The 23561-nt window shown below is 39.6% G+C and overlaps 1 protein-coding gene across 3 annotated transcripts; it reads left to right on the forward strand.

The window, feature by feature from the left end:
- Positions 1-134: 134 nt before the first annotated feature.
- On the forward strand, positions 135-23228 carry sec16a (SEC16 homolog A, endoplasmic reticulum export factor). 3 transcript variants are annotated; one of them, XM_089020108.1, is made up of 32 exons: positions 135-871; positions 2315-4529; positions 5088-5675; positions 5761-5909; positions 6580-6668; positions 6747-6870; positions 6950-7148; positions 7716-7899; positions 7974-8116; positions 8201-8262; positions 8334-8472; positions 9437-9679; positions 9748-9845; positions 10669-10750; positions 11232-11349; positions 11429-11540; positions 11620-11725; positions 11834-11974; positions 12893-13006; positions 13942-14143; positions 14224-14603; positions 14674-14721; positions 15626-15790; positions 16050-16136; positions 16202-16258; positions 16334-16454; positions 16603-16743; positions 16832-16902; positions 18282-18353; positions 18619-18678; positions 21164-21224; positions 21970-23228. In XM_089020108.1, the coding sequence occupies exons 2-31, from the start codon at positions 2382-2384 to the stop codon at positions 21212-21214; spliced, it is 6294 nt and encodes a 2097-aa protein (XP_088876234.1). In that variant the 5' UTR covers positions 135-871; positions 2315-2381; the 3' UTR covers positions 21215-21224; positions 21970-23228. The 3 variants fall into 3 exon arrangements, with proteins under 3 accessions (XP_088876234.1, XP_088876232.1, XP_088876233.1); XM_089020106.1 differs by having other exon boundaries at positions 2315-5675; XM_089020107.1 differs by lacking the exon at positions 18619-18678 and having other exon boundaries at positions 2315-5675.
- Positions 23229-23561: the final 333 nt, after the last annotated feature.

A 23561-nucleotide genomic window follows, 5' to 3' on the forward strand; every position in this document is an offset into this window, starting at 1 on the left:
TTGCTTATTTTTTCTCTTACATAGTTTATACCTATTGTTCGACAAAAACGGTGTCTTTATAACAGTTTGATTCCAAGTCTTAATAAAAACGCTGGTGGGGGGGGGGAAATCTGCATGAGTTGCAAAAACATTTTAATAATAATAATAATACATTTCATTTCTAAGCGCCTTTCAAAACTCTCAAGGTCGCTTTACAGTCACTGAATATTTTTTTTCTGTGGTTGAGCAGTGGCAGCCACACACGCCAGCATTCACTCAACCCGGAAGTAACTCAAATAGATAGAAAGCTAGCTAGCTAATAGATAGATAGCTAGCCAGCCAGACCACTAATAGATAGCTAATAGATCGCTAATAATAATAACACATTTCATTTCTAAGCGCCTTTCAAAACTGTCAAGGTCGCTTTACAGTCACTGGATAAGTTTTTCTGTGGGTGAGCAGCGGCAGCCACACGCGCCAGCAGTAACTCAAATAGATAGAAAGCTAGATTTTGCCTTTCTTGTTTCTGTAGTGCAAGATGACGTACAAATAACATCAGCTTCTATTTTACAGAGAGACGAAATTTTCAAGTACAATACAATACAATACAATACATATTGATTTGAGAGCTTTGAAAGCGATTAAAATGTAATGTTATTTTAGTATTATTATTATAGCGCTTTAACAACAACTGTAGCTGTAACAAAGTTGACTGCTGTCCTTTTTTTTCTCCTGCAAAAATCGTATATGTCCCCTTTAAAGAAACAAATTTTCTCTGCTCACGGTGTGGAAGTAGTTGTTTGGCCAGTGACGCCGCTTGTACACGTAGCCTAAGTAGGATGTGGCCATCGAAGATGGTGGCGCTGTGTCAAACTCGCTCTCCTCCGCATTTGTAAGACTTTACATTTTCTCTCTGTGTGTTTTTTGTTGACCATGATTGCTCCCACGTACGTACATACAACAATAACGCCCTCCATTTCTGAATTTAATCCCCTGGATTGACGCGGAAATCTTAAATCGCACCCCCTCCCTTCTGTTAGCATAGGCTAGCTAGCTGCGATGCTAATAAGTCATCGAATGCTAACGTTAGCACACAGCGGGTAGTGGACCTTGGTGTCAAAATGTAATCGCCGGGTGACAAGTTACTCGGGACGGTTCGCTTGAGAGTCTTCGTCCATTGAGAAATTGGCAGGGAGGAAGTTTCGACCAGGTTCGTTCGTGAGTTCAGAATTAAGGCACAGTTGATGCGACGTGTTTTGCTTGATAGGGTGTTAAGGACATGTTGAAGGGGTTTAAAATGCGTTAGCCGTCGAGTAAACAACAAGAACTCCTTGCTGGAAATTGATGCTTTGCTATTTAATAATGCATGTAAGGAAGAATATTCGAGTGGCTGCATTTTCAAGAAATGGAAACTCATAAGATTTCAATATCGTGTTTGTCTGTAAGCTAACTAAACGAAATTTTGTGACCACCCGGCCAGCTGAGGGTGTTTATTTCAAAACATGATCTTAATATATTAATCCCATTTTATCGGTATTCTTCGTTAGGGCTGTTCGATAGCTCGAGCCTGCTCCATTTGACCTGGACCACGAACCGACATACACCCTGGTCTGATTTCCAAGGCATATTAAGACAAACATGTGTTGACACCCTAGCATACACCAACAATATTCTTACTTGGAGCTTGGTATGCAAGGAACCATGTCTTCATACGTCTTTCTATTTTGCTATTTGTGTCCCTTAAACTCACCCAAGCAGGTGTAAAAGGGGATAGTTGTCATTGCTTGCAGTTGTGGCGTGATGATCAATGTGGAAATCTGGTGCTGATATGTCACGGAGTGGCAGATGTGTCGACATATGAAAACCATGGCCCTAACCAGAAAAAACGGATGCTTATAACTGTCTTCCCAACGTTTGTCACTCTCAGTAAAACAACTGATTTGACTTTTGGGGAGATATGTAGGTAACATAGTATATAGATGTCAGAGGTCCTCCTGTGACGAAGGAGTTCCCCAAGTCCTAAATTCTGTCCAAGGCCAGATCTCCTAGATGAAGATGACTGTTTCACTAAGCTGTGTCTGTTTGGGAATTTTAAATATGATAACTTCTTATTCTCCAACAACAGATCATTTGGAATTATTAACACTCACATTTACACGAATGGATGTTAGTTTTTAACTGGCATGAGTTTAGCTGACACCCAGTTCACAGTGTACTTAGCCAGGCGCCACATTGTCCAGTTTGATTTAATGGCATCCAAGACGACTGCACAAACATAGGTGTGCTAATGTCTACTTGTTGCCTTTTGTTAACAGCCTCTTCTTTCTCTATCCAGGTCCGACTGATTTCAACTTCTCCTGTGAGATCTTCCGGATCAACTTGATCGTTACGCATCTGCTGCCATGCAGCCCCCTCCACGGACTGGACCCCCGGGAGCCTCTGGGCCTCCTCCTCCTTCTGGGCCCAATATGTTCCGCCGGACCAGGCCTCTGAAGCATACAGCAGCAACAGCTAATGCTTCAATGCCACCCACTGCTCAACCCATGACGGACCCATTTGCTTTTGTTCACGCCCCACCTCCTATGGGCGCCGTGGGTGTCCCGGTACCCCATAGTAACTCTCTGCTAACACAAACCCTGCCCGATTCCACCTACACACCGGCAGGCCCAGGTCTGGCCATGCAACCACAGACCCTGGAGGGTGTTCCAGCTGCTCCAACTGGCCCTCCGTTGTCTTCTTTGCCAGCGGTGCTCATGTTCAGCCCTCACGGCTCAGCCGAAGCCGATGTTCGTACGGGGTATGCACCATCGCATTCTGAGCAAGGGTACTTGAACTCGAGAGAACATCCGTCAGCCTCAGCACCACCATCTGTGCCATCAGCACCAGTACCAAGTCAGACAATTAATCAGGAATTCCATGCGCAGTCTCCCCCTCAGCCTGTCCCCTTCCAGCCAGTGCCTCCTTCCGCCGCCTCCTCTCATCGGACTTCCGATCACGGAAGTCGACCTCCATCTGTTCAGAACTATTTTCAGCCAACGAGTGACCCTCCTCAACAGCCTTTCAATACGCAGCTACAGTCCCAGCTGTACCCATCGAACGCTCCTACCCCTCCGACTCAATTTATGCATCCCCAGATGCAGAATCCTCTTCCAGACCAGAACCCGACTCAACAGCATAACTCGCATTTACAACACCAAAGCTACTTCATGCAGACATCTGCCCAACAAGACAGCTGGTTCAGTCAAGGTCCACAGGACCCAGCCTACCACCAAATGGGGACTGCACCAGCACACTTACAGTCTCAGTCATACTCTGGATCCCATCAAGTACCTAACATGGGTCCCCAGCAAGACTCTGCCGGTACAACAGTTCCATACTCTCAAGATACCGGTACACTCTCTATGTTTTTCAACGATGATGTAGAAAATGAGGAAACCGTAGCAGGAGACCGACAGAAGGTCTTCAACGGTATTCCAGAGTCCTCACGCCCTCCGAGTAATCCGCAAGGTGCGCCACCAGTCCACGTTGCTCCTGCAGGTGTTCCCTCTGATAATCAAGGATCACATTTTCAGGAAAATTCACACATACCATATATGAACGATGGAAACGCAGCTTTACAAGGAAGGAGTTCAAACCCCCCTGACTCCCGCTACGACCACGTTGAGAATTTGGAGTGCATCCCAAACCAGGAAGTGTTGCCTAGTGAAATTCATGGCAGTCCTCCTGGCTTACCTGCAGCCCTTGGAGTGGATACCTATGAAACGGGACCTAACCTGGAAACTCCGGATTCTATTCCCAGATCAATGAGATCTACAAACGCATCATCCAACTACAGTAGCATGACTCACGGAAGTGGAGCAGCCGGTCGTCGAAACCATGGCGTCGTTGGGACATTCATTCAGCAGGAAAGCCCACGCCTCACCGAGGACCATAACTTGCCTTCTGCTCCAATTGCCGCAGCTGGGGGATACTTTGAACAGATCGACTCTTACCCAGCTGGAGACGTGGCCACACTGCCAAGCACTTCGGAGCAGACGTGGCCCACTACGCCTACACCCCCAAAACCTACAGGTACCTTCCAGGCCAGTGCTAACAGCTCGTTTGAGCCCGTCCGATCACACGGAGCCGGGGTGCGTCCCGTTGAGCCCGATAGAGCTAATATAGTCAAAGTAGGGACCACGGATGCTACGCCGGGTAATCTGGAGCAGCCTCCAGATAACATGGAAAATATTTACGGGCCAGGTCACCCTCTGCCTATTGGTGTGCCTCACCTACCAAACCCTGTGCTTCAATCTCACTCCCGACCATCATCTCGTACCTTTGGCGCCAATCGTCCCTGCGAGAGCCCTGCCACGACTCTGTGGGCCCAGGGCGATCCTTCCAGTTTAGCTGCTAGCGTTGTTTTGGCGCCTGCTGCCCCGACTGTTCTGGCCCCGCTTAGAGAGCCTAGCGCGGACGTCATACAGCCTCCAGAGGATGGCCCGCTGGATCTTCAACCTCCTCAGAGAGTCCCACAACCAAATTCAGAGAACCTTGAGAACCCACCAGAGGTGAGTGAGTTCGACTCTGCGGAATCTCAGGGCAACCTGGGCTACGCCTCTCTCCTCGTGTCTGAATCGCTCCAGCAGCCTGTTCTGATTGCACCTCCCGTATCCAACTGTGTGATTGCCCCCAGTACCTTGGCTCATGGAGCCAGTGTAAGTACACCCCCAGTCAGAACCCTGGGGCAAGGTGCCGGTATATACCGTGCACCTTATTCCTCCAATCAGAATGCAGTTGGCCCACCTCCTCTTCCCTCAAATCCAGTCCCGCTCAATCTGACTCGAGAAAGTGCCGATGCAGCAAGTTCCTCAATCACTTCGGCAAAACCCCAACCCGTCCGGGCTTCTTTTACTCATGGTCAGTCATTGAGCGGAGATCCCAACTTTCCTCTCGCGGTAAATCCGCCGACTTCTCTTGCAGTTGCTTCTGTCCCCAATCACAATCAACCCTCAAATTATGAACTCCTTGATTTTTCTATGCACCAATCACAGAGCCAAAATCAAGCATCTGCCCATCCTTCTGCTTTACACGAGTCTCCGCAGTCCAGTAACGGATTTTACATGCAGGTCACAAAAGATGCGCAACAAGGGCTAAGACTGGACAGGACTGATCCCGTTCAGAACTCAGGCCCTTCAGCTACACCACAGGTCACCGCACCTTCTTTATCATCCGCTCCACCGGTCCTGCCAGCTCCATCACCATCCGCCTCACTGATCCCGACAGCTCCTTCGTCATCTGCCTCTGCGGTCACATCGGACTTTTCGTCAAACACGGGTGCTCAGCACTCTTCCGCCATAGACCCTTATCAACCCCAACCAGAACCCGCGAGGATACCAGAATCAAATGCCTCCACACGGGGGCAAGGTGATGCGTCTTTTGCCCTCAGGGGAGTACAGCCATCCCCTGGGCAGTTTCCAACCCAGATGCAAGGTTCTGCTACCGCAAGCGTTCCTCCAGGGCCTTTGGCGCCCACAGAGCCGCCAAGACCACCTTCCTCCGCCGGCAGTCAGCAAGGCTACGGGCCGCCTCCTCCCGCCCTGGGGCAGATGTGTGGAAGCTATTACGGAAACTATGGCGAATACCCTGACGGCCGAGCGCCGTATCCTCCTGGTCCGTACCCACCAGGGGATCCTAGAGCTCAACAGTATTATCAGGTGCGGCTACACTTACCCCAAACTATGACTTAGTGTGAAAAAAAAAATGTGAGTCACAGATTGTTTATTGTTTTTCTCTGTTCAGGAGGGACCATATAGAAGCAGAGATCCTTGGTATGGAAGGTACGACGGACCTAACCCTGCTTACCGCGACCCGAACTATCAGTACCGAGAACCTCAGCCAGAGCGACCCAGCTCGAGGACTAGTCAATATTCCGACCGGCCACCATCCAGGTCAGCATAACAAACCCCATGTACACCAAATTTTCATTCATGCAAAATATTCTGCCCAACCAAAAAGGATGGAAGTGGATATGATTTGTTAACTCATTCACTGCCATCTCCGAATTTATTCGGGAATTGAAAATATGACGTGGAGCGCCATTCCCAAATTTTTTCGGGTTTTAATTTGTCTTGCGGGGGTGCGGATGAAGCGCTAATCAATACCTCTGGCAATGTTTTTCCCTTCCACGAGTGGCTATTATTTGCCTTTTGTCAATGTTAGCGTGTTGTTACAGCTTCAGCCCTTGTTAAAGCGCTATATAAACCAATATGTATTGTATTTTGGACAGCCGCCCTCATTTCAAGCTCATATAACTCCAGACACATATAATTTAGGAATTAACTCATTTTTCTGATGAAAGAAGAGGGTCTAAGGTTTCTTACGCTCCATTGAATGTTTATGTTGTTTTAAAATTCAATACTCTGTGGGTCCTGCAATTTGAGTGACAATGACAAAGACCCTGGCACTGGAACGGAAACATTTTTGCACATCGTTTGGCAATGAATGTGTTAAGAATTAAAATGGCTGCCTCGCTAACTTTTTGGGTGGTTCCAACTACAGAAGACAGAATATTATCTCTTAATACCTGATCGTTTTTCTGTTGGCTTCATTGTCTTTTAGGCAAGGCTATACCGAGGACTATCACAGAGCTAACCGAAGTGCCTATGATGACTATTATGCAAATTACGGCAAGCACTATGATTATGCAGGTAGGAAACTTTTAAAGATATACTGTAAAGTGTTATCTTTGCATGTAAGAGGGAAAAAATGGTGTTCTCTTTTATTAGGCTACAACTATGGACAGTATGACCCCCGGTACAGAGGATACTATGATCAGTCCTATTGGTCTACTTATAATGATGCATACAGAAGCAGGGACAACTACTATAATCAACAAATGTACCCTGCCAGGTATATGAAGCAACATTTTCTGAAACTTTACTGTCATTGGACTGACTCGCTCATGTAAAATCAAACCTACTTGTCCCAGGAAAGAGGGATCTGATGACCAGTGGCTCTACTACCCCGGTTATGACAGAAGCTTTGACGACGACTACCGCCGACGCGGTGCCGACCCATATGACGACTTTGACCGACGCAGCGTCCACAGCGAGCAATCTGCTCACAGCGTGCAGAGCTCTCATAGTCATCACAGTAGACGTAGCAGCTTTAGTTCCAGATCACAACAGGTACGAGTATGTGTTGTGTTGAATTTTAATTTTAATTTTAATTTTAATTTTAATTTTAATTATTTGTAATTTTAATTTTAATTCAATTTTTATTTTAGATCTAAATTTACATTTTGAGTTAAATTTTAATGTTAATTTTTGGTTGTTAATTTAAAATTTGTATTTGTAATTTTTAAATGTGTAAATTTTTAAATGAAAAAAATGTAAATATATTAAATTTAAATATGAATTTAAAATTTATTTTTAATTTTTAAAGTGCATATTACATTTTGAGTTTTGATTTTGTATTTTTTTTTTTACTTTTAATTTAATTTAATTTAATTTAATTTAATTTAATTTAATTTTAACTCAATTCAACATAACTATTATTTATTTGTCACTTTGAATTGGTCTTGAATTTTTAAATTATTCCATTCTTACCAATGGGTCGCTGAGACATCCACTTTTGTCATTTTGCTGAAAAAAAAAACAAAGACATTAGTTTCATTTTTCAACACCAAAAAAAGCCCACATTTCACACTTTACTGACTTAAAAATTATCGTTTGTCTTCCCCTCAAACTCGGCAGAGCCAAGTTTACCGGAGCCAGCCTGACTTGGTGTCCGCCGTTTATGACGCCACATCATCCACGCTGGCGGCGGGCTACTCCTATGGACAGTACCCACACCAGACCGACGCATCCCAGAACTACAGCCAGTACCACTATCCCTCTGAGTACACCACAGACAGCACCTGGATCACGCCTGAACAGCGTATGTACGCCTTCTGGCATGAAGTCAGTGACCACCATGCACTGATACTTACGTGCGCAACATTTTTCACGTAGCGCCCCCTCGTCCGGCCACTCCAGAAAAATTCACCATGCCACACCGATGTGCCCGATTTGGGCCCGGTGGCCATCTTGTTCAAGTTCTACCCAATCTTCCCTCAGCGGGACAACCTGCTCTCGTTGATATTCACAACATGGAGGTACAAGATGTGTTGTTTTAATCAAGTATGTCATTGAAAACCAGAGGCAGTTTTTCCCATAACTGTTGAATTTGGACTTTTCAGACAATGCTGCAGAACACGTTGGATCAGGAAGAACTACTAGCATTCCCCGGACCGCTTCTTAAGTAAGTATTTTGGTCATTTTCTTGATTTATTTTCTTATCATTTTTCTCACATTTGTCATCATCCCTCTCAGGGAGGAGACCCACAAAGTGGATGTGATCAAATTCTCCCAAAACAAGGCCATAGCATGTTCCCATGACAACAGCCTCTTGGACCGAGATTCCGCCCGCCTCATTTGGGACTTCATTGTACTCCTGTGTAGACAGAATGGGGTAAGGTATAAAATAAAACTTCGAACATTGATACAGTGATACCTCGGTTTACGAACCCCTTGGCTTCCAAACTTTTCGGTTTACGAACGTTACATTTATGAAAAATTTACCTTGGCATACGAACTATTTTTCGGGTAACACACACGGAGCGACACATGTGATGTGTCGTTGGCGAATGAGCCCGTTCTCCTAACAAGAAAATGGCAGCTGCCTGTTTTTGTCCTCTATTCCCCGCCTCCAGTCTTCGGTTAAAGCCATAATGATTGGTCAAGAACGCAGCAGTGAGGGGGTTAAATATTAAAGAGACAGGCAGACAACAGAGAGAGAGTGATAAAATGGATAGACAACAGTGAAATTCTGACTTGTTTCAACTTTAATGGTTCAAAGACACAGTGTAGATTGCAAGGTTAAAATATCCCATCAGTCAGGATCCACAAATAATTCGCACGAGACATCTGTACACTTGATGCAAAAAGCTATCAACCCAGCTAAACAGAACACAATTGATGAGGAACTAGGTAAAATTATCGCAGATAAAGCACCTACAAGGGATCATTCCTCAAGATGGTGAAAGAAGAAGGCTACGTTCCTCATCAAGTGTTTAATGCTGATGAAACCGGCCACTCCATTCCATCAAGCCATCAACGACCATCACAAAAGTAAATAAAAAGACTTTATTATACAGTACAGTTTATTTCTTTAATTATAATACCATAGCACCTTTATTATACATAAAATAAGGTATATTTTGTGTAGTTGTAAGGCTTAGAAAAGTAGAAAATTGTGTTTTATGGGGACCTGGGAACGGATTATTCTCATTTTAATGGTTTCCTATGGGAAATAAATTTTTGGGATACACACTTTTCGCCTTCCACACTCTGTCTGGGAATCAATTAAGTTCGTAAGCCAAGGTATCACTGTAATTGATTTATTTTTGAATATACGTAAAACTTTTTTCCTCAAGACCGTGGTCGGCACCGACATCGCCGACCTGTTGCTGAAGGAGCATCGGTCCGTGTGGCTGCCGGGTAAGAGCCCCAACGAATCAAATCTGATTGATTTCAACAACGAGCCCCTAGCCAGAGCGGAAGAAGAGCCCGGAGCCGGACCGCTGTCCCTTCTGTCGGATACCTTCATGACGGTGCCGGAAAATGTGGGAAAAGAAACCGAACGCTTTAGGGAGCTTTTGCTCTTTGGTCGGAAGAAGGTAAGAAACCACTTTTGGATGTTGTCTATCTTTGATGCCTGCTCCATTTAAACGTTACTTCTTAACAGGATGCGCTTGAAGCAGCTATGAAATCAGGTCTGTGGGGTCACGCGCTCTTGCTAGCCAGTAAGATGGATAACAGGACACACGCACGTGTCATGACAAGGTGAAGACCAACATACTTAGAATTTGTTCGGGTTTTGCTTTTTCATGCTTGGGTGCCGATAAAGCGCTGGTCAGGCATCTGTCATTTTTTTTGTCCATTCCACCAGGGGGGCAGCATTTGCCTTTTGTCCATATTAGCGCTTTGTTCCTACTTCAGCTGTTGTTAAAGCGTGATATGAACTCATATGTATTGTATTTTGTACAGTCGCCCTCATTTCAAGCTCATGTAACTCCAGACCCATAAAATTTAGGAGTTAACTTTTTTTCGGATGAAAGAAGAGAGTACAGTAAAGTCTCGTTATATCGATATTGGATATATCGACAGTCCCGGTTATATCGATACTATTTCTATGCACGCACGGAGAAAATTACAAGCAAACAGGGTCGGATATATCGATAGTTAATCGATTTTTTTGGATGAATAAATAACGAGACTTTAGTATGAGGTTTGTTACGCTGATTTATCATTAATGACTTTGTTATTATTCTTATTATTATTATTATTTTTGTTTTTTTGTTACTAGCTCTTTTATACTGTAAAGCTCTTTTATACAGTAAAGCTAATCCTTCCAAAGATCACGATACGCCGCAGACTGGTTGCCAGCCAATCGCCAGAGACATATTTAATATATAGTATTGCATTACAACATTTTTTGGACAATTCAAAATTAGTGTTTTCATGAAAAATGTAGGATTTAGGATGTCATAAACAAAAATCTTTTCTAATCGATTATCATTCCACTTATAACTCGTATCATAAAAAAAAAAATAACACAAGACATGGACTGGTGAACTGATTTCTAAATGTCTCATCTGCTCAACAGGTTTGCCAACAGTTTACCCATCAATGACCCTCTTCAGACGGTTTACCAACTCATGTCGGGTCGGATGCCTGCTTCAGCTACTGTGAGTGTTGAATGTATTATTATTATTATTATTATTAGTCGTAGTAGTAGTTATAGTAGTAGTCGTAGTATTTAACTAGACGTAGAATCATTTATAGCACTGGTGTCAAAGGTAAGGCCCGCGGGCCAAATCTGGCCCGCCACATCATTTTATTCGGCCCACGATAGCGAATCAAGCATGTCAAGTTCTATTATGCTTACTTAAGTCCGAATCAAAATTCCAAATTGTCCCATGAAAACCATAACAACAGTCATTATCATTATTTTTGACTTAAAATTTGCAAAGTAGTTATTCATTCATTTACTGTGCCCTGTATGTAATAGGATTAAACATTCTAATGGCTTCCCAAAATTCATAACAGCCCCCAAGAGGAAACCGTAACACCAACATGGCCCGTGGTAAAAAAAAAATGAGTTTGACACCCTTGATTTACAGATGTTGTTTATTTTTTTTTAACACGACATTTCTGATATTTATGCAGTGCTGCGGAGAGGAAAAGTGGGGTGATTGGCGCCCTCACCTGGCCATGGTGTTGTCTAACCTCACACACACATTGGACCTGGATTCTCGCACAATCACCACAATGGGAGACACTCTCGGTAGGCAATGACCGCACCTGAACGCATTTCATTCCGAGCCCATGTGCACAAAATGCATGTGTTTTGTTTTATTTTTTAGCTTCAAAGGGGCTGATTGACGCAGCGCACTTCTGCTACTTAATGGCTCAAACTGAGCTTGGCGTTTACACAAAGAAGAGCGCCAAGATGGTTCTGATTGGCTCCAACCACAGGTGAAGAATCGACGTGGGTGTGTGTAACTGTGTTTAACGATTCCCCATGAATGTAAACATTTTTCTACATCCACCTCAGTTTACCCTTCTACCACTTTGCGACCAACTCCGCAATCCAGAGGACGGAAGCCTACGAGTACGCACAATCTTTGGGCTCCCAGCCTTGTTCCCTCCCGAATTTCCAGGTATTTTCTTCAAATGACTTTCAGAACATAAACAAACGGCAACATGGTTTCTAATTACGGAATGAAGCACTCATCTCTTCTCTGATTTTGAATGTATCTTGGTGTCAGGTCTTCAAGTTAATCTATGCCTGCCGTTTGGCGGAAGCGGGATTGAGTGCTCAGGCGTTCCATTACTGTGAGGTCATCTCTCGGACGATCCTAGTGCAGCCATCGTGCTACTCCCCCGTATTCATTAGCCAGGTCATTCAGGTAAGCGCCTCTCGTGTTTGTTTGTTTTTTTTTTTACTTCCTGTGAAGGGCCGTTATGACTTTGGGGAAGCCATTAGAATGTTTAATCTCCTCCATATACAGTAAAGTCTCGTTATATCGATATCGGTTATATCGATAGTACTGCTTATTACGATACTATTTCTATGAACTCAAGGAGAAAATTACATGCCCGCAGGATCGGATATATCGATAGTCCGGTTATATCGATATTTTTTCCGACTCCCGAGAATATCGATATAACGAGACTTTACTGTATTACAGATAGAGTTCACAACAAATTAATGAATAACTAGCTAGAAGTTAAAAATAATGAGTGTTGTGGTTTACATTGGATTGGATTTGCCTTTTCGAGTCACGCAGTGGAGAAAATTACATTTCACAGTAGCAAAGTGATTAAAGGAAAGTTCTCCTATTAATCCGCTTCAAATCCAAGCTGCGGCAAATCCGCAAACACATCGCAACTGCAGATTATCCAACAGCATCGACCTTTCCACTGAACAAAGTGGGCCATTTTTTGCACCTATAATGGTGCAAGAAAGCACAATCACCCCAGCGATGACAGTCAAATGGCACCAATATTCCTCCTAAAGCAAAAACAGTGCTGGCATATTTGTGCTGCTGAATATGAATAACTCGTTTTCAAAGTTGAAGTAAAAAATAATGACTGTTATTGTTTTTTACTTGGGACAATTTGCAATTTTTGTTCACGCTTTAGCAAATATCATGGAATTTCACATGTTTGATTTGCTTTCGCGGGCCGAATAAAATGCTCTAGTGGGCCAGATTTGGCCCCTGGGCCTTGACTTTGACACCTGTGATGTATCAGATGTTCATATTACACAATTGTGCTATTGTGTCCTATTGTGCTTAACAGTACCCGTGTTTGTCATTCCACAGATGGCTGAAAAGCTGAGAATTTTTGACCCCCAATTGAAAGAAAGACCCGAGCAGGAGTTGTTCACTGAGCCCGATTGGTTGATCCAACTCAGACAACTGGACGGGCAAATCAAAGTGAGTCGGAAGACAATTTATTGGGCAGTCCGAGGAGCCTAGCTTAGAGTTAAAATTATAATAATAATAATAATAATAATAATAATAATAATAATAATGGTGATGATGATAGCGATGATAATGATGATGATCGTGATGATAATAAGGATGATAGTGATGATAATGATGACACTGATGATAATAATGATGATAGTGATGATAATAATGATGATAGTAAGGATAATAATGATAGTAATGATAATAATGATGATAGGAATGATCACAATGATGATAGTAATGATAATAATGATGATAGTGATGATAATAATGATGATAGTAATGATTATAATGATGATAGTAATGATAATAATGATGATAGTGATAATAATGATGATAGTGATGATAATAATGACGATAGTAATGATTATAATGATGATAGTAATGATAATAAGGATGATAGTGATGATAATGATGACAGTGATGATAATAATGATGATGATAGTAATGATAATAATGATGATAGTAATGATTATAATGATGATAGTAATGATAATAATGATGATAGTAATGATAATAATGATGATAGTGATGATAATAATGACGATAGTAATGATTATAATGATGATAGTAATGATAATAAGGATGATAGTGATGATAATGATGACAGTGATGATAATAATGATGATAGTCATGATAATGATGATGATAGTAATGATAATGATGATAGCAATAATAATGATGATAGTAATGATTATAATGATGATAGTAATGATAGTAATGATAATAGTAATGATAATAATGATGATAGTGATAATAATGATGATAGTGATGATAATGATGATAGTAATGATTATAATGATGATAGTAATGATAATAATGATGATAGTAATGATAATGATGATAGCAATGATAATAATGATGATAGTAATAATAAATTTACTTGTGTTCTTCTCTAGACGGGAGCAATTACTTTCGCCACTGACAGAACAAGCCCTACGCAATTTACCAGCAGCAGCCCAAGCTCAGACCTGGATCAGCCCAGCCCGGCTGAACATTACAACGCCCCGCTGGAATTGGATGGCCCAGGAAGTGAGAATCCCCTGATGAGCTCATTGCTACCGGGGCCCCCTCCACAGAGTATCCAGCTGATGCCTCCAGGTTTGTGCGTCAAAAGGATGAATCCATTGCTCGTTTTCAACTCTGGTTCTCAAATTACAAGCATCTCACGTTCTTCTCAGCTCCCACCTCCATCCTCCAAGATGGAACACCCTCACATCAAGCCTACAGCGATATGCCACAATTCTATCCAGTACCCCCCAATGGGCCACCTGGTCACATCCCCCACTTCCAACCTCCACCCGTGCAGTCGGAAATGTACCCTGGAGCTCACCAGCAACCGGTTCCCCCGCCCTTTCATATGACGTCACCCCTCATGCCTCCTCCGCCACACGTTCCCCATTCGCCGGTGCAAGGGGGCCAGGCGCCGCCTCCGTTGCAAATGCCGCCATCGCCCGGGCACGCGGCCACACCCCCGGAGATGCAGGTCAACCAACCGATATCCCCGCTCAGAAGCTCTTTTACGCCGCAGATGGACTTCTATGATCACATGGCGCAAATGGTCAGGATTGTTATGTCTTTGTAAATTCCTTGCCGACTTTAACCGACTCACGGTTAAATATTTTGTGTAGGCTCCCGGCAGGAGATCAAGGACGATGTCACAGTCTTCGGTGCACCGGGTGAGTTGGGATTGCTACTCCTACTGAAATTAACCGTGTTTTCATTGTACATTACATTCTCTTAAAATGTATTTATTTACTTTGTATTTATTTGTTTTTTTATTTGGTTATTTATTTGTGTATTTATGTTTATTTGTGTATTTGTTTATTGAATGATTTATTTGTGTATTTATTTATTTGTGTATTTATTTATTTATGTATTTGCATATTTATGTATTAAGTCGTTTACTTATTTATTTGCTTATTTTTAATGTAGTCGTTTATTTATTTATTTGTATTTATTTATTTGTTTATGTATGTATTTATTTGTTTATGTATGTATTTATTTATTTTTTGTTTATTTATATAGTTGTGTAATTTATTCATTTCTTTTTTTATTTATTGATTGATGTATTGTTTCATTTATTTATTTGTGTATTTATTTATTTATGTATTTGCATATTTATGTATTAAGTCGTTTACTTATTTATTTGTTTATTTTTAATGTAGCCGTTTATTTATTTATTTATTTGTTTGTTTATGTATGTATTTATTTATTTTTTGTTTATTTATATAGTTGTGTATTTATTCATTTCTTTGTTTATTTATTGATTGATGTATTGTTTCATTTATTTATTTGTGTATTTATTTATGTATTTGCATATTTATGTATTAGGGCATTTAATTGTTTATTTTTAATGTAGTCGTTAATTTTTTATTTATTTGTTTATGTATGGATTTATTAATTTTTTTGTTTGTTTATTTATATAGTTGTGTATTTATTCATTTCTTTGTTTATTTATTGATTGATGTATTGTTTCATTTATTTATTTATTTGTGTCTTTTTGTATTTATTCATTCATTCATTTACATATTTATGTATTTATGTGTTTATGTATTTATGTATTTACTTTTTTATTTTTAGGCATCAGGACGGCGCTCCCGCACCACCTCGGAATCTTCAACTCACTCGGGTGGACGTGACAGAAGCAATTCAGCCGTCAAGCAGGCATCCCCGCCGCCTCCCTCGATTCCCGAGCAGCCCCGCAATGATGAGACCAAAAAAGCCAAAAAGGACTCCCCCAAAAAGGTTTTATTTTGTCACCACGCACATATCCGCTTCATCTGTATACGACAAATATCCAACAACAATAACAAAAATCCAGATTTTTTTCGCGATCTGATGACATTTCAAGAGGCATTGGTGATTTTTCCTGTGACCTTTATTTAACCTTGTCTAAACTTCCTGCGGATGAAGAGCAAAATTCACAATACAAAAAAAAAAAAACGCCTCACTTTTTGTGTGAAGTCGCTCTTCACAATTGTTCAAACTGTTTATTCACCCACAGAGTGGCGGCGGTGTGGGCTGGCTGACGACTTGGCTGTATAGAAAGGGCAAGACTGAGGCTCACTTACCGGATGACAAAAACAAATCCGTAAGCCGCATTTGTTTATAAAAACTCCCTCGTGACCGCCGTTGTCACCCCGTTGTCGTTTTCAGATCGTGTGGGACGAAAAGAAGCAAAAATGGGTGGACTTGAACGAGCCCGAGGAAGAGGTCCGTAATACAGCTTGTCAATTTATTGAGCATTGTGGAAACCATTCAAATGTCATCTCCCCCCCCCCCACTTAGAGTAAACCTCTCGCACCACCTCCCTCCGGGTTCCCCAAGATGCCTTCCATGCCTGCTCCTCCGGGTCCTGCGGTACCCCAGGGCGGTGGTCCTCCAGTCAACATGTTCTCAAGGAGAGCTGGTAAGACTAAAAGATCTCATAGATAATACTTTTAAAGCACAACAACTCTTAAATATTAATGCAATAAAAAAAACACACAATGGGGGCGGGGGGATTACTATAATATATAATAATAATTGATCATCTTTTTCCATTCCTTCCTTCCCAGGCATAAAGAGTCGATATGTGGATGTTCTAAACCCCGGTGGAGGTCCCAAACCAGCCGGGATGGCTCCCGGTCCTCCTATGGAACTTTTTGCTCCTCTTGCACCGATGGCCATGCCCACAAACCTCTTTGTGCCTGGTTCAGGTCTGTGACCCCCCCCAAAAAAAACTCATTTTTAGTCCTAAGAGCTGAACGTGTGAACATTCTGCTGTTGTGTTTGCCGCTCCCAAAGATCAACAACCTCTGGAAGGCAGCGAAGGAGGAAGTCAGGAGCAGATGTCACCAAACAGCTCTGTTCCACAGGTGTGTTGTTGAAGTCTCAGTTTGAACATTTCAAATAAACAAGTACATAAGAAGGTAAATAAGTAAGTGAATAGGTATGTGAATAAATAAGTAAGCAAGTAAGTAGGTAAATAAGTATGTACGTAAATAGTAAGTAGATAAGTATGTAAATAAGGATGTAAGTACGTAAATATGTACATCAGTAAATAAGTAAGTAAGCAAATAAGTAAGTACATAAGTATGTGAATAAATAACCAAGTGAATAAATAAGTAAGCAAGTACGTAAATAAGTATGTAAGTCCCTAAATATATACATAAGTAAATAGGCAAATCAGTCAGTACATAAGTATGAGAATAAGTAACCAAGTGAATAAATAAGTAAGCAAGTACGTAAATAAGTATGTAAGTCCCTAAATATATACATAAGTACATAAGTAAATAGGCAAATAAGTCACTACATAAGTATGTGAATAAATAACCAAGTGAATAAATAAGTAAGCAAGTACGTAAATAAGTATGTAAGTCCCTAAATATATACATAAGTAAGTAAATAAGTAAATAGGCAAATAAGTCAGTACATAAGTATGAGAATAAATAACCAAGTGAATAAATAAGTAAGCAAGTACGTAAATAAGTATGTAAGTCCCTAAATATATACATAAGTAAGTAAATAAGTAAATAGGCAAATAAGTCAGTACATAAGTATGAGAATAAGTAACCAAGTGAATAAATAAGTAAGTAGATAAAAAAGTAAATAAGTAAATACGTAAATAAGTATGTAAGTACGTAAATAAGTATGTAAGTACGTAAATAAGTATGTAAGTACGTAAATAAGTCCGTATGTAAACAAGTAAGTAAATAAGTACGCGAGTAAGTAAATACGTATGCAAGTAAGTAAATAAGTATCTAAGTAAATATGTAAATAAGTAAGTGAAACCATGAATAAGTAAATATGTAAATAAGCAAGTAAATATTTAAATAGGTACATATGCAAATGAATATGCAATACTTAAATAAGTAGGTAAATATATACATAAATACATATGTAAATAAATAAGTAAATACGCAAACAAATAGGCAGATACGCAAATAAATACGAAAGTAATACGCATATATGCAAATAAGTAAATATGCAAACAAGTAAATACACAAATAAATAAGTAAATATGCAAATAAATAAATATATAATTAAGTAAATATGTAAATAAATAAATAAATAAAGGAAAGGATAAGTAAGTAAATAAGTAAGTAATGCTTGGACTCCGGCTTTCATTTCATTGTTTTATATTGTCGTTTTTTTCCCTTCGTGTTATTTGATTTTGCCGATTCTCTCAGAGATTCTAAAAACCCCAAAGTTTTCATTGACATTCCCCCCCCCCAAAAAAAAAAAAACCTTTCAGATGTTCAACCCGACGCTGCTGCCGCCCGTCCCGCAAGCTCCCCCCGCCCTCGACGGCTCGCATTCTGGAGAGGTGAGACCTTTTGTTGTCCGTGTGTGACGGCCATAACACACAACAACGTAATCATAGCATGTCCAGTTTGAAAGCCTTTGCTCATAATCTCGCTCGGCGTGTCTTTTTTGTTGTTTTTTTAATCCAAATGTTCTCTTTTTTTTGCCGATCATTTTGCCACCCAACCATTCGCGCCGACTTAAATCCGATGCATGGGAGATGATTAATTAGGCTTTTGTGGTTTGTTTTTCTTGTCTGCCCCCCCCCCCGTCCCTGCCGCCCTCAGCTGTCACGTTCTAGCTCAATGAGTTCTTTATCACGCGAAGTGAGTCAGCATTTAAACCAGGTACCTCGTTTATTTTGTTTTGTTTATTTTTTTGTGGGAGATTTTTTACTTCTCCACCGCCCACCTCCCCCCCCCGACATGCTGTCACCCGCCGTCATCTGCCACCTTCCGCCCGCCCTTCCTTCCTTGCTTGTTGCATTACTAGTTTGAGTGGGATATGTGTCTGCTTTCCTGTCTTGTAGTGCTTTCTCCACCATTTATTATCAATGACGGTGATACTTTGGTTTACGAACCCCTTGACTTACGAACTTTTCGTTTGACGAACGTTAAATTTATGAACATTTTACCTTGGCATACGAACTATTTTTCGGGATACACACGGAGCTGCCACAATAAGTGATGTCTCGTTCTCCTAAAAGAAAATGGCAGCCGGCTTGTTTTTGTCCTCTATTCCCTGCCCCCAGTCTTCGGTTAAAGCCACGTGATTGGTCAAGAACGCAGCAGTGAGGGGAGGTCGTTTCAACATTAAAGAGACAGGCAGACGACAGAGAGAGAGTGACAAAATGGATAGAAAACAGTAAAATTTAGACTCCTTTCAACTTTGTTAGTTCAAAGGCAGAGTGTAGACTGCAAGGTTAAAATTCCCATCAATCAGGCTCCACAAATGACCTGCACTAGCCATCAGTTCAATTTGAAATGAAAAGACAAGCAAGGGAACCAGCTATTAAGGAAGTTTCTAGTGTGTCTTCCTGCATCTGTTGCAATATCACAACTTCTAAGATTTACAAAACAGAGTTCCTTGAGACACTTTATGCAAAAAGCTCTCCATTCCATCAAGCCATCAACGACCATCACAAAGGTCAATAAAACGACTTTATTATACTGTACAGTTTATTTCTTTAATTATAATACCATAGCACATTTATTATACATACAATAAGGTATATTTTGTGTAGTTTTAAGGCTTAGAAAATGAGAAAATTATGTTTTATGGGGACCTGGGAACGGATTATTCTCATTTTAATGGTTTCCCATGGGAAATTAATTTTTGGGATACACACTTTTCGCCTTACACACTCTGTCTGGTAACTAATTAAGTTCGTAAACCAAGGTATCACTGTATTTTAAAGAGAAAGTCCAAGAAAAGACACAATCATATAGACTTATAATTTAATTTAATAGCAAGTTGTTCATTCTTCGATAAATGTATCATTCATTTGAATGCATTTATTTGAACGTGACCTGAAAGCAATTTAATGGGGCATGCTGGGTAGTTATCGGTTCGATGTTGGAATATGTTGTCGTCGGCGGGGAAAGGAAAGGCGCGCTAAGTAGCCGTTGGTCACAATGTGTGAAGCATGCTGGAGACGGGTCATCAATATGTCGTGATGATGGCAAGAACCTCCATTAACCTCCACCCCCCCCCCCCCTCTCCCCACCACTCCCACATAGTTTGCATGGTTACTACTAAACATCAAGTGAAATGTCACCTTCACTATGCATTCAAAAAATAGGAATGTCGCCAACATTTGCTTGCTGTGTGTATCGGGAATGTGACATCAAGACTGATTATTTATTTATTTGTTTGTTTGTGTATTTATTTATTTTTACTTATTTACTCACATATTTACTTATATGTTTTTGTGTATTTATTTATTTGCTTACTTACTTATTTACTGACTTACTTATTTGCTTTCTTATTTTTTTTGTTTTTTTTTGTGTAGTTATTTATTTATTTGTGTATTTACTTACTTACTTATTTACTCACTTATTTACTTATTTGTTTTTTGTGTATTTATTTGCTTACTTATTTGCTTATTTATTTGTTTTTTTGTGTAGTTATTTGTTTGTGTATTTATTTATTTATTTTTAAACGTTTTTATTGTTTTGTGTATTTATTTATGTATTCATTTATTTACGTACTTACTTATCTACTTAATTACTTATTTACTTATTACTTATTTATTCATTTATTTGTTTGTTTGTTTTTGTGTATTTATTTATTTATCTGTGTATTTATTTATTCACTTATTTACTGACTTACTTATTTGCTTACTTATTTATTTACTTATTTATTTGTTTTTTTGTGTAGTTATTTGTTTGTGTATTTATTTATTTGTTTTTTTAACGTTTTTATTGTTTTGTGTATTTATTTATGTATTCATTTATTTACGTACTTATCTACTTAATTACTTATTTACTCACTTACTTATTTATTTATTTATTACTTATTTATTCATTTATTTGTTTGTTTTTGTGTATTTATTGATTTATCTGTGTATTTATTTATTCACTTACTTATTTACTGACTTACTTATTTACTTACTTATGTATTAGTTTTTTTGTGTAATTATGTTTGTGTATTTATTTATGTATGTATTGATTTACTTTCTTACTTATTTACTTATTTATTTGTTTGTTTTTTTGTGTATTTATTTATTTGTTTGTGTATTTATTTATTTATTTGTGTATTTATTTATTATTGATGTGCACAAATATGGGATCTTTGGCCATAATCCGTAACCGTCTGTGCATGTCGTTTCAGAGTCATCCGGGTGTGAGAGATGCACCTGTCGGAGGCGGTGTCTTTTTATAACCCAGCACAGGTAAGGATGAATAAAATGTCATTTTTTTTTCTTTTGCATTTTCAGTAACTCATTCACTGCCAGACGATGTGCAAAAACTAGCTATCTCTTTATTTGCTATCTAGCTAGCTCTCTATTTTAGTTAGCTTTTAGCTATTTGCGTTACATCCGGGTTGAGTGATTATTAGCTAACTCTTAACTAACTAGCTTTATATCTATTTGAGTTACTTCCTGGTTGAGTGAACGCTGGTGCGTGTGGCTGCCGCTGCTCACCCGCAAAAAAAAAAAAAAATATCCTGTGACTGTAAAGTGTCCTTGAGAGTTTTGAAAGGCGCTTATGAATGAAATGTATTATTATTATTATGATTAATTATATGGGTCTGGAGCTATCTGAGCTTGAAATGGGGAGGCAGCTATATAAAAGGCAAATGCTGACTCCTCTTGGAAGGAAAAAAAAATTACCAGAGGTCTAACCAGCGCTTTATTGGCACCCCCAAGCGAGAAAAACCAAAACCCGAATAAATTCGGGAATGGCATTGAATGAGTTGGAATGGATGTACCTTTATTCGTCTCTCAGTGGAGACATTTACATTTCACAGCAGAAAAGTTAGGAAAGGAAGAGGAAAGGAAAGAAAGAAGTAGAAAAACAAAATACAGGAGCTGCTGGAAAGGCAGCCACTCTCGCGGCGCCATCTTGAAGTAAAAAAAAAAAAAACTAAATAACAAATAATAAGTTAATTTGTCTGTATGTTTGTACTTTTCACAGACGTTTGTAAGTATCATGATGAAACATCGCCGTGGCGTCAATTACTCATCAGCTACCCGGAAGCTGATAAATGTTTAGCTGAGATGCTGCGTTTTCACCCGGCGGATGGCCCGACCACTCTTTAATTCCTGAAAATCTACTCTTTGTTAAATATAATAGTTATTACACAGCCATCATTTAATGTACAAATTAAAAACTCCTCTCATGTTAGCACCAGCGGTTTTCTGTATCTTCTCCCTCTCGTGTCTTAAAGGACAACCGACGCCTCCGGACAAGTTGTGTCCATAATTTGTAAAATCACTTCAAATGACTTCTACTGAGCGCATTTTACAAAGATTCCACCGCATATAGCTATATTTTACGTTTTAAGACGCGCGCTGAATATTCAGGAAGTCTTGTTTTTGAGTTGGTGTTGTCATTTTGGGACACTTGAAGTCATTTTTATTCGTGTTTTGCATTTGACTAAAAATATCAGCCTTCGTGTTTTGGGTATTTTAGATACTATAAAACGTTTTTCTGATGTCAGTTAGAAAACAAAAAAATGGGGTCGGTTGTCCTTTAAATGTGCATATTATTCTAGAAAGCATTTTTTTTCCTCGTATTTTCTCGTAATAATGTTCTTCTAATGACCACATAAAGAACCGCTGGTCTCGTAGTGCGTCGTCTGCTATGTCATGTGCCCCACCCTGACCCTTACTGACCCCTTAAAAAGAACCAGACTGGATGTGAGGACGTTGCATGTTTCCACATATTTATTTAAAAGCCCGCCTGTGAATGAAACGACATCACTTTGTAGTATGAATATTTTATTATGAGCCACCACATGCAAAAAAATAAATAATACAAAATCTATCCAAATATTTGTATATTAGATCGATTGTATTTATGAGCTGGTGGCATAAAGGAAGATTCTAGTGTGTGGAAAACAAATGTGTGTGCGATTAGCGTTGTTTGACGAAAGCAATGTCACCAATTCATGTTTGTAACAACCAATGGCTAGAAAATCCACATTGTAAAATGAGTTGTACTTGTAAGTACACACACTGTAATTTACTAACGTGTTTTTTTTTTTTTAATGGAATTACTTCTCAGCCCTTTATCTCACCTCATATTTAATTCCATTTTTTGTTTTGTTTTTGTTTTGGAGACTTGATTTGAAAATCCCTCTCCCCTTTTTTGTTTCAACAAATGAATTGTGTAAAATACAAAAGAAAAATAAACAAAGGCAAATACATAATAAAGGTATTTTTTGCGCTTGAGCACTTTGAAACGTGTCTGTTTCCTGTCAATGTTGTTTTTTTTACAAACTAAATGTTTGTTGTGTGTGTTACAATACTCCCAAGAGTATTAAATTGTTTTTTTTTTCTTTTATGTTTGGATTGGATTTGCCTTTATTAGCAAAGTAACCCTCGTTAGCTTACTTTATTTTCCTTTATTGTATCCATTTATTCATTTGTTTTTATTTACGTTCATTTATTTTCATTATTCTTTATATTATATTTATATGTATTTAATTATTTCTCCAGTGTCCTTATGAGTTTTAAAATGCGATTATTATTTTATTAGTAAACTGTTTTTGTGAATGTATTCTG

Source organism: Hippocampus bargibanti, linkage group LG18 (assembly GCF_051943395.1).
Source record: "Hippocampus bargibanti isolate YZ-2025 linkage group LG18, ASM5194339v1, whole genome shotgun sequence".
NCBI classification, from domain to species: Eukaryota; Metazoa; Chordata; class Actinopteri; order Syngnathiformes; family Syngnathidae; genus Hippocampus; species Hippocampus bargibanti.